The 12,399-nt window shown below is 42.5% G+C and overlaps 1 protein-coding gene across 1 annotated transcript; it reads left to right on the top strand.

Moving 5' to 3' along the window:
* Positions 1–9,447: 9,447 nt before the first annotated feature.
* Positions 9,448–11,959, top strand: LOC129829143 (D(5)-like dopamine receptor). The gene has a single exon (XM_055890712.1). The coding sequence runs from the start codon at positions 9,681–9,683 to the stop codon at positions 11,049–11,051; it is 1,371 nt and encodes a 456-aa protein (XP_055746687.1). The 5' UTR covers positions 9,448–9,680; the 3' UTR covers positions 11,052–11,959.
* The last annotated feature ends 440 nt before the right edge of the window (positions 11,960–12,399 follow it).

Genomic DNA, 12,399 nt, shown 5'->3' with positions numbered 1-12,399 from the left:
ATAATGTATCTTTCATCTCTGTGTTTCATAATTTTCCAAGAGGCTGAATCTCAGCGGAGAAAGCATCCGAGTGAGCAAAACAGCGTCCCTCTGTCTCTTTATGTGTATGCCATCTATCTGATGCTATATGGTCAAAAAGACCATACTAGGGGCGGCAACAATAGTATTGAATGCAAGGGAAGCCAGCGAGCCTATGGCCTCCCTTGATTAAAAAAAACATAGAAAATAATTGCTAATCAGAATTGAGCGATACTGAGTGAGCTCAACTGTGAATGGGGCTGGAGCACCAAAAAAAAGTGTAAAAGGGAGCCAGTTTGGATTTGGCTTCACTCCAATCACGTCACATCAAGAGAAATAGGTAATTGACAGAAAAAACTTGAATTGTTGCATCTACTTGTGTTGTTGTCCTCCAGTGGGTAGCTAGCTAGCTAAAATTGATCCTTTCCTAAATTAGCCATGGATGGAGATAGGGATTTGGACTTGTGGTTTAACTTAATTCTCCCTACTGGCCAATGATTATAATGACAATTCTGATCCAACCATAAATTCATACATTGTGCCCCTGGCCTGAGAGGATGGAAGTTCAGTATGTAACTAGATGTAGAAGGCTAATGTTAACTAGCTAACGTTGCCCATGAAAGGAAGTTAGGCTAGCGAGCAAGCATTTTAGCTAGGTAGCCTAGGACAACAAAAAGTAAAAGTGTGTACTGTATGACAGAGTCATAGACGGTGAAAGAGAGGATGGCATTGGCATTTCTCTACAAGTAAGGTGAGTCAAGATGTTTTTTCTACTTGCACAAACGCACGCACGCGCACACATACACACACACATATAAATCAGAAACATGGACAGCCACATCATATTTAGCCTACGTTGATTGGACTAAATTGTTTCTGGTATGTTTTAGTTGTCACTGTATTAGACTAAGCAGAAGTGATTTGATGATGTTGAAATATTGAAGTTGAAATGGTACTAGAATAGTGGAGGCAGCTCCTGTTTTCTTTTTGACATGCGGTCACTCTCCGTGGTTCTAAATCAATAGTTGTTAAGTAGTCCAAAAATGTTGGAAACAATAACTTTCTTGACCATGCTGTAAGTCATGTAACTGTTTGTTACATGCAATATGCTTTGTAGACTTCACCAGACAGATGTTGCACTCCAGTTTTGTGATGAAACAAAGGTGTGGTTGAATGTATTCTGCCACTGTGTCTTCTTATTGTCTCGGCCTTAGGCCTATATATCACGGTGGCAAGGCATATGCACTAACAGGTTATAGAGAGAACGCAATTGTAACGGTTTTCCTCCTCCTCTTCATCCGAAGACCAAAACGCAGCGCTGTGATACGACATGAATTTTATTTAAACAAGACGAAAACTAAACAAACTTGAGAATTTACAAAATAACAAACCGACGTAGACAGACCTGAACATGGAACTTACATAAATGCACGAAGAACTCACGAACAGGAACGGACTACATCAAACGAACGAACAAACGAAACAGTCCCGTGTGGTGCACAGACACAGACACGGAAGACAATCACCCACAAACAAACAGTGTGAACAGCCAACCTATATATGGTTCTCAATCAGAGGAAAACGTAAAACACCTGTCCCTGATTGAGAACCATATAAGGCTAATTACAAACGACCTAAACATAGAAACACAAAACATAGAATGCCCACCCCAACTCACGCCCTGACCAACTAAACACATACAAAAATAACATAAAACAGGTCAGGAACGTGACAGCAATTATCACAACACAGGTTGTAATATGGCTTTTTGTCTGGCTTGGCTTCCACAGTGATTTTACCCATGCGCCGCTACTGGCGCAACATTTGGTAGAGATGCTCTTTGGGATTTAGTGCCTTCAGAAAGTATTCATACCCCTTGACTTATTCCACATTTTGTTGTGTTACAGCCTGAATTAAAAATGTTTTAAATATACTATTTTCCTCACTCATCAGCAAACTATACCCCATAATTGTAACGCTTGTCGTGGTTGGAAGAAGAGGAGGACCAATGCACAGCATGGTAAGTGTCCATATTCATTTAATACGAAATAATGAACACTGAACAAAAACAAGAAAACGACAAACGAACAATCCTGTACGGTGAAACAAAAACACAGAACAGAAAAATATAATCACCCACAAAACACAATGATAAACAGGCTACCTAAATATGGCTCCCAATCAGAGACAACGACTGACACCTGCCTCTGATTGAGAACCATACTAGGCCAAACACATAGAAATAGAACAATAGAACAAAACATAGCAAAAACAACATAGGATGCCCACCCCAACTCACTCCCTGACCAAACTAAAATAAAGACATAACAAAGGAACTATGGTCAGAACGTGACATTACCCCCCCCCCCCCCCCCCCCCAAAGGTGCGGCCGCAAAACCTGAACCTATAGGGGAGGGTCTGGGTGGGCATTTACCGCGGTGGCGGCTCTGGAGCGGGAGGAGGACCCCACTCCACCATAGTCTCGGCCCACTTCTGTGACACCTTAGGAGCGGCGACCCTCGTCACCGACCCTGGATTGGACACCCTAGTAAAGGGCACCACTGGACTGAGGGGCGCCTCTGGACTGGCGGGCGGCTCCTGACTGAAGGGCGGCTCAGGCGGCTCCTGACTGAAGGGCGGCTCAGGCGGCTCCTGACTGAAGGGTGGCTCAGGCGGCTCAGGACAGACGGGCGGCTCAGGTGGCTCAGGACAGACGGGCGGCTTTGGCCTGGAGAGAGAACCTGGAGGGAGGAGACGGAAAGACAACCTAGTGCGTGGGGCTGCCATAGAACCCACCAGGCTGGGGAGACCTACAGGAGGCCTGGTGCTTGGAGGAGGCACCGGAAGGACCGGGCTGTGGGGAGCACTGGAGCTTTGGTGCGCAGCCTTGGCACCACTCCCCCAGGCTAGATGACTACTCTAGCCCGGACCCTCCAGAGTGCAGGCACAGGTTGAACCGGGCTGTGGGTGAGCACTGGAGATCTAGTGCATACTACGCGCACCTCTCCCTTAGGCTCAACTCCCACATTCGCCCGGCACGAGCGGAGCGCAGGCATAGGATGCACTGCACCCTCCCAGCGCCCCGGAGACACAGCACGCAGAGCCGGCGCAGGATGCCCTGGACCGAAACTGTGTACCGGAGACCAGACACGCTGAGCAGGCACAATACGCCCTGGCTGGATGCCCACACTCGCATGACACTTTCGTGGGTCTGTCCTATAGCGCACCGGGCTATGGACGTGTACTGGCGACACCGTGCGCTTAACCGCATAACACGGTGCCTGACCAGTAACGTGCTGCTTACAATAAGCACGAGGAGTGGGCTCAGGTCTCCAACCTGACTCTGCCACAAATTATTTTTGGGCTGCCTCTCGTGCCTGTTGCGCTGCCGTGTTCTTGTCACCAACTCCATTCTCCTGTATCCCTCCTCGCACTGTTCCAGAGAATCCAAGTTGGGCTCCGGCACTCTCCCTGGATCGATCGACCACCTCTCTATTTCCTCCCAGGTTGTTACATAGTCCAGATTGCACTGCTCCAATTTACCACGCTGCTTGGTCCTTGGTTGGTGGGTGATTCTGTAACGCTTGTCGTGGTTGGAAGAAGAGGAGGAAAAGGAGGACCAATGCGCAGCGTGGTAAGTGTCCATATTGATTTAATACGAAATAATGAACACTGAACTTTCAGCTCCCTCCAAAGATTATCTATCGGGTTCAGGTCTGGAGACTGGCTAGGCCACTCCAGGACCTTGAGATGCTTCTTATGGAGCCACTCTTTAGTTGCCCTGGCTGTGTGTTTCGGGTCGTTGTCATCCTGGAAGACCCAGCCACGACCCATCTTCAATGCTCTTACTGAGGGAAGGAGGTTGTTGGCCAAGATCTCGCGATACATGGCCCCATCCATCCTCCCCTCAATACGGTGCAGTCGTCCTGTCCCCTTTGCAGAAAAGCATCCCCAAAGAATGATGTTTCCACCTCCATGCTTCACGGCTGGGATGGTGTTCTTGGGGTTGTACTCATCCTTCTTCTTCCTCCAAACACGGCGAGTGGAGTTTAGACCAAAAAGCTTTATTTTTGTCTCATCAGACCACATGACCTTCACCCATTCCTCCTCTGGATCATCCAGATGGTCATTAGCAAACTTCAGACGGGCCTGGACATGCGCTGGCTTGAGCAGGGGGACCTTGCGTGCGCTGCAGGATTTTAATCCATGACGGCGTAGTGTGTTACTAATGGTTTTCTTTGAGACTGTGGTCCCAGCTCTCTTCAGGTCATTGACCAGGTCCTGCCGTGTAGTTCTAGGCTGATCCCTCACCTTCCTCATGATCATTGATGCCCCACGAGGTGAGATCTTGCATGGAGCCCCAAACCGAGGGTGATTGACCGTCATCTTGAACTTCTTCCATTTTCTAATAATTGCGCCGAAAGATGTTGCCTTCTCACCAAGCTGCTTGCCTATTGTCCTGTAGCCCATCCCAGCCTAGTGCATGTCTACAATTTTATCCCTGATGTCCTTACACAGCTCTCTGGTCTTGGCCATTGTGGAGAGGTTGGAGTCTGTTTGATTGAGTGTGTGGACAGATGTCTTTTATACAGGTAACAAGTTCAAACAGGTGCAGTTAATACAGGTAATGAGTAGAGAACAGGAGGGCTTCTTAAAGAAAAACTAACAGGTCTGTGAGAGCCGGAATTCTTATTGGTTGGTAGGTGATCAAATACTTATGTCATTCAATAAAATGCAAATTAATTACTTAAAAATTATACAATGGGATTTTCTGGATTTTTGTTTTAGATTCCGTCTCTCACAGTTGAAGTGGTACCTATGATAAAAAAATTACAGACCTCTACATGCTTTGTAAGTAGGAAAACCTGCAAAATCGGCAGTGTATCAAATACTTGTTCTCCCCACTGTATGTTATTGCTGTAAAAAATGCATGTGTGCTAGATTTAATATCCTAATTCAACATTTTAATTACTTTGACATATTGAATAATTTTATATTACGCTAATTTCCCAGTGGTGGAGAAAGCCTGTTACTATATACATTACACAAGCTTGCATTTTCACCACATAAAATTGAGTGGAATTACACATCCTTTTTGCTTCAGATTGGTGATGCTAATATAAAAGTTTATAGTCATCATGAATACATTTAATCGATTGCTTTAAACAGATTAATATTTAGTAGGCCTACTGTTGATTGTTTTATACGTGCCTGTCCGTTGCAGAACGCCATTATAATTTTGTTACTCAAATTGCACAAACAATTTGGGACCCTCTCTGTATAAAAGTGACACCAAAACACCGATTTGAGAGTCAAACTCACTTAAATAACAGTGTTTGATATCCTATTCCGGGTCGTGATTCGTTAAAGTTAAATAACAAAGCAACTGATTTCTTGCGCCATTTTGGTAGCCTCCCATAATCTCCGTCCTACATTCTAGAATTTAGATGACTGTCTTCAACCAATTATATTTTAACCGGCGATGTAAGAATTATTCTCAGAATCCGTGTGGCATTTGAATAGTGTTCGTTTAAACAGCGCATACACCCGAAATGTTTGCCCCACATTCAATTGATTTCAACATCATATAGATAGTGATTAACGTCCCAGTATTGTCAAAAACATGATTCTCTCATGTGTTGTCTATTATACTGGAATAATTAGAATAATACTGTGAAATTGTGAAAATTATGATAATGCCCTTTTAGTGTAAGAACTGTTTGAAAAGACCACTTTTAATTTCAGCCTGTTTTGGCAATCTGGTCTCAGAGCATTTCGTATTATTCTGTACATACAATAAATCCGAGACACTGCATTTAGTATGATATGTTGCGTTTTGTATGGTTTGTATTAATTTGTGGATGTCCATCACCCATTTTGTAGATATCTTACGAATTACAATTGGTATTATATGTTACGAATTAGGAAAATGTACAATATGTTACGAATTTGCAAAATGCATGATATGTTACGAATTCTAGCTTTGTGGCTAACGTTAGCTAGCTCGCTAACATTAGCTAGGCAAGGGGTTAGGGTTAGGGGTTAAGGTTAGTGTTCATTTTAGGATTTAGGGTAAAAGGTTAAGGTTAGGATTAGGGGAAGGGGAAGGGTTAGCTAAAAAGGTTATGGCTAGGGTTAGGGGAAGGGTTAGCTAACATGCTAAGTAGTTGCAAAGTAGCTAAAAATGCTAAAGTTGTCCCAGATGAGAATCGAACTCACAACCTTTAGGTTGCTAGACGTTCGCGGCAGTAAATTAGTTAATGGACCAATAAGAAAGAGAGTTCCAAACCTCTGCCAATAATAGCTAGTTTTCAGATCACAGCCAGACAGTCCTAGCAAAATTCTTGCTTGATTAATTGTTCTTTGCTAAGAAGCAATTTTTGTTTCTTTTTGACCATTTTAATTTAAAACAATCACAGCAAGCTACTTAACTGTTAACAAGAAATTATTTGATATTGAGATAAAAACGGCTGATTGGACCTTTAACAAACAAAAAATGGCCTTACACTTACTGCGCTGGCAACCCACTTGAATCAAAATGCAACACTTCAAAAACAGGAGGTTGGTGGCACCTTAATTTGGGAGGACGGGCTCGTGGTAATGGCTGGAGCAGAATGGGTGGAATGGTATCAAATACATCGAACACATGGTTTTCTGTATCAAAATGCAAAATTCCAAAATGTGGCTGACTGTCTTCTGCAGGTTGTCCTCTAACTAGTGATGTATATGGGGCGGCAGGTAGCCTAGTGGTTGGACCAGTAACCGGAAGGTTGATGGATCAAATCCCCGAGCTGACAAGGTAAAAACCTGTTGTTCTGCCCAGTTAACCCACTGGGCGCCGAAGATGTGGATGTCGATTAAGGCAGCCCCCCCCGCTCCTCTCTGATTCAGAGGGGTTGGGTTAAATGCGGAAAACACATTTCAGTTGAATACATGCAGTTGGACAACTGACTATATCTCCAGTTTACATGTGTTTTTTTTAGTTGTGGTAGTTTCAACAGTGCATACAACCTGATTTCAACCCTAATCGATATGAATGACTTATTGCCACTTGTCACTAGTCAAAACCAACAGAGTTTATAAGGTGCTCAAGTTTTAAAAAATACAAGTATTATGATTATTATGGTTGTAGAGAGTACATTTTATTCGTAGGTTTTCAGTATATCTCAAACTGTTTCTGCATATTGGTTATTAATTTGAACACGTTAAAACTGTGTTTTGGCAAGCAGCGACAGCATTATTTTCAACTTAAGTTTTAGGAATATAAACTGAACTTTAAATATGAATTTCTAATAGTAGGACTATTGTACTTAATCAGATAAAAACTTCTGAATGAGTCCGAAAACGTGCTGTGAATTATTTATTTTTTATTATATACCAGAAATCACCAAAATGGGACTGCTCATACCATCTCACCTATTCCCTATTCACCCTCTAGACACGCCCTCTACTTCCAATTCACCACACCATAACTCACTCTGCTAATCACCACCAGTTTGTAATATTTATAAATATTTTGAACAAATTCATTGGAATATAACTGATTAAATAGTGATCAAACACACACACACACACATTTCATAACCATAATTTAACACAATGGCATTTTCACAGATTTTTTTCATTGACACAGAGGTTGCAAATGAATCCCACCCCAGTTAAATGTGAGCATAGCTCATGAGCCCACCTCTGACACTGCTCGCACTGTATCCAGTTCCCACAGGCAACACAGAATGCTTGTTACAGAACAAGCATTCTGCATCCCCTTCTTTTAGGGTGTTTGTTGTGGTTTTGGAACCTGAAGCAACCTTTTTCAGTGGCGCCACAGCTTTTTTCAGTATCACAGCTTTCTTTTTTCCTGTGCTTTCTCTCTTAGATTTTTTTGTTGCCTTGTCCTCCAGGACCCTCTTGTGGGGATGAGTCTGTCAGGACTGTACTCAGCCTTAATATTCCTAGGCCTTGCCTCCTGTATCCTTGGCTTGGAGGACAACTCCAATATGACCTCTGCAGCTGTTTGTTGTTGTCCAACTGGTACTTTAACCGAGCCTACGATAGTACACCCTAATCCTTTTCTGTAATGCTCTAGGCTACTGACAGTGCAGATTATTTCCAAGTTCATACAATAGCTAACTGATTGATTAAATATTCTCTTTAGATTTTCTATAATCAATATACTGTATGTGTATATTCTATAGATGTTTCTCTTATGTCTGATCTATGAATTTCTCTGTGGCATTGTGTTGTGTAACAAAATGACCCATTTTAGAGTGGCCTTTTATTGTCCCTATCACAAGGTGCATTTGTGTAATGATCATGCAGTTTAATCAGCTTCTTGATATGCCCACCTGTCAGGTGGATGGATTATCTCGGCAAAGGAGAAATCCTCACTAACAGGGATGTAAACAAATTTGTGCCCAAAATTTGAGAGAAACACAATTTTTGTGCGTATGGAACATTTCTGGAATCTTTTATTTCAGCTCATGAAACGTGGGATCAACACTTTACATGTTGCGTTTATATTTTTCTTCAGTATAAGTACCTCACTGTGACTGTTTTCAATTCAACTGGTCAAAAAGAAACACAAATATCTTCTTAGCAAAGGGCAATTTCTCAACAGGAACTTCGCTAGGACTGTCTGAGAATGGTCTGAGTTTTTATTTATTTATTTATTTATTTTATTTTACCGTTATTTTACCAGGTAAGTTGACTGAGAACACGTTCTCATTTGCAGCAACGACCTGGGGAATAGTTACAGGGGAGAGGAGGGGGATGAATGAGCCAATTGTGAACTGGGGATTATTAGGTGACCATGATGGTTTGAGGGCCAGATTGGGAATTTAGCCAGGACACCGGGGTTAACACCCCTACTCTTACGATAAGTGCCATGGGATCTTTAATGACCTCAGAGAGTCAGGACACCCGTTTAACGTCCCATCCGAAAGACGGCACCCTACACAGGGCAGTGTCCCCAATCACTGCCCTGGGGCATTGGGAACTAGTTTTTAGACCAGAGGAAAGAGTGCCTCCTACTGGCCCTCCAACACCACTTCCAGCAGCATCTGGTCTCCCATCCAGGGCCTGACCAGGACCAACCCTGCTTAGCTTCAGAAGCAAGCCAGTAGTGGTATGCAGGGTGGTATGCTGCTTGCTAGGACTGTCTGAGAATGGTCTGAGTGAGGAGGGGAAAACTGAAAACTAGCTGTTTTTGAAAGAGAGGTTTGGAACTCTCTTTCATATTGGTCTATTAACTAATTTACCACCTGGTGATGTTACCAGGCAGGCCAAAGCTCCATCCCTGAAATTTCACTAAAAGGACATTATCATCATTTGCACTGGGCCTTTAAGAGGAGGGGTCTTCATTGCCATCGTCAAGCATGAGTAGCTATCCAACCATTAAGTGAGATCCATTCACTATATAAAAAAGGAGCGATTGTGCAGGATGGGTTATGTGCAGTGCACCTATTCACGACAATGGACAATGTTTTACTGCGTCAGAGTAAGAAAATAACTGAGGTTCTTACAACTGGCCCACGTCCTGTTAATTAAGGTAGTTATGCGCGAGTACGGAAATCTGCAAGTTGGGTCTCCAAAACTAAGTTGAAAGCATAATGAATAAAGGGAGCACTGAACGCTAAGTGTGGAAGACGCTAAAGACGCTATCTATGATATGCGCAGAAAATAGGAGAAATTGGTCAATGGAGAAATCTGACAACGAAACCGCAGGTGCTGAAACGGACAGCTCCAAGCACAGCGTCCGTGCTCTCACCGGGTGCGTCCTGTTCATCCTGATCGTCTCCACGCTTTTTGGGAATACGCTGGTGTGCGCCGCTGTGATCAAATTTCGACACCTGAGATCTAAAGTGACTAACTTTTTTGTAATCTCCTTGGCGGTGTCGGATTTATTCGTGGCCATTCTTGTGATGCCGTGGAAGGCTATGTCTGAAGTGGCCGGCTGCTGGATCTTCGGCAGCTTCTGTGATACCTGGATAGCTTTTGACATCATGTGCTCCACGGCGTCTATTCTCAATCTTTGTATAATAAGTATGGACCGATACTGGGCAATTTCGAGCCCTTTTCGATATGAGCGTAAAATGACTCAAAGGTTTGCTTTCGTTATGATCGGAGTGGCATGGACCCTCTCCATTCTTATCTCCTTCATTCCCGTCCAGCTCAATTGGCACAAGTCAGAGGAGGAAAAGGAAACAGTGGACGACACTAATCAAATCAACCAAATAGAGGACTGCAACGCAAGCTTGAATAGCACGTATGCCATATCCTCCTCCTTGATAAGTTTTTACATTCCAGTCGTTATTATGGTTGGCACTTATACACGAATTTACCGGATTGCGCAAAACCAGATCCGGAGAATATCATCCTTGGAGACAGCCGTGGAACACGCACAGAGCAATCAGCAAGCAACCGAGAAAACAAACTCATTGAAAACAACCTTTAAAAAAGAAACGAAAGTTTTGAAGACACTCTCTATCATAATGGGAGTGTTTGTATTTTGCTGGCTGCCTTTTTTCGTGCTCAACTGCATAGTACCTTTTTGTGACATTAACAATCTTGGTGATCGCCTGTGCGTAAGTAACACCACTTTTAACATTTTTGTGTGGTTTGGATGGGCAAACTCATCGTTAAACCCAGTCATATACGCTTTTAATGCTGATTTCAGAAAAGCATTCTCTACCATTTTGGGCTGCAAAAGATACTGTTCCAGTTCTGTAGAAGCTGTCCATTTAAGTAACGAGTTGATGTCTTACCGCCACGACACTACGTTCCAGAACGCAACTATCAATGCCTCTGCGCACTGTGCGCAACGCCTGCCCATGGTCTCACACGGTGAAGATTTGGACCTACCATTTGACAAAGTCTGCGTTGTCTCTAATACCTCACGTAACCAAAGAAACCTTATCCTGCCTGCAATACTGCAGCTTGAATGTGAAGCAGACATATCATTAGATATGATGCCTTTTCCCTCAACTGGGCCCAGTGAGTGTTATGTGATTCCAGGTCAAATTGAGGATCTGTGAAACTGGTCTACATTTTGATCACTTTGTGTCTTTTTGTATGTTTGATCTACAAAAGTGCAGCTATTATCCCTATTTTCTGACATCCCGATGGTTTTATAGTGTGCAAAATTCTGGCATATCAGTGTACATAAAAGCATTGGTACAAACCCCAAGTTATTGAGTTGAAGATGAAAAAGCAAAAGATTACACTGACCAATAAATTGCTCTTTCTTATATGTAATTTTTACAACTCATAAGGAAATGTAATTATGTTAATACAATACATTGTGTACTTTAATACCATTCCACTCAAAGGAAATAAAAGATACATCATGTGTGGGCGAGTAAATCTTTGATATGGTAAAATGCAGGAACCAAGTAGTATAATTACAGATAATTGGCTATTTAATTGCAGTGGCAATTATGTGGTAGTTATCTTGTGAATGTAGCAGCAGGTTTAACTATGAAAGCATACCCACCCCAGGAGAGGTAGAGAGTGAAGAGTACAGGTTTGCAAAACATATATGTGATATTTAAAAACAAACATACATTGGAGCCAAGGTAGACATTTATGGGCCAGTTTCCCGGACAACGCAGAGTGTTATATAGTCCAAGGCCAGGCTTATCTGTGTCTGGGGGAGTACAATTAGGCCTGTATTCACAACCATCTCAGAGAAGGAAAATTGAACTAGAATCAGTTCTGCCTTGTAAATCATAATGAATTAGAGGGGGTGGGATGTAATCCTAGATAAACACTCTTTCTCTGAAACACTTTGTGAATAAGTGCCCTGGGGCTTCATTTATAACAATTGTGTGCATTTTACACTACATTTCTGCATGCGCTATTTCTGAAAAGACTGCAGAAGCACACAAATATTGAAGTGTATGAACTGGTTTCCTTTTATAAATCAAACTTGGCGTAAAACGTGTGGAGGACCACCGATGTTTTCTTTTCCAGTGACATTTGACCGTTTCTGAAACACAAAAATAATTGCAAATTGTTGTGGACCTGTAAACAGATAGTTTGAATTCAATAATGTTTTGCATTTACTTTCTCTACTCAGAAGAAAATAGAAGCTACAGTAGGCCAATTTACACACTTCAATGCAAAAAAGTCAACTGTCTGTTCACCTTTTAAATACTTACTGTATGCTATGAACCACACTCACTGGATACATAGAGCACAAACTTGAAATAATACTGAACAAAAATGTAAATGCAACATGCAACAGTTTTCTAATCTTGCCAATGAAAGAAAGTATTATAGTAGTTGGAAATATCAGTGGGTTTTGTGATGAATGAGCCATCTGATTCAATGAATGACGGAGCTGAGTTTTCCTTTTTGGCCAACATTTCATTTAAGGTGCTA

This window comes from Salvelinus fontinalis, chromosome 30 (genome assembly GCF_029448725.1).
Source record: "Salvelinus fontinalis isolate EN_2023a chromosome 30, ASM2944872v1, whole genome shotgun sequence".
Lineage (NCBI taxonomy): Eukaryota > Metazoa > Chordata > Actinopteri > Salmoniformes > Salmonidae > Salvelinus > Salvelinus fontinalis.
This window is presented reverse-complemented; position numbering and strand designations above follow the sequence as displayed.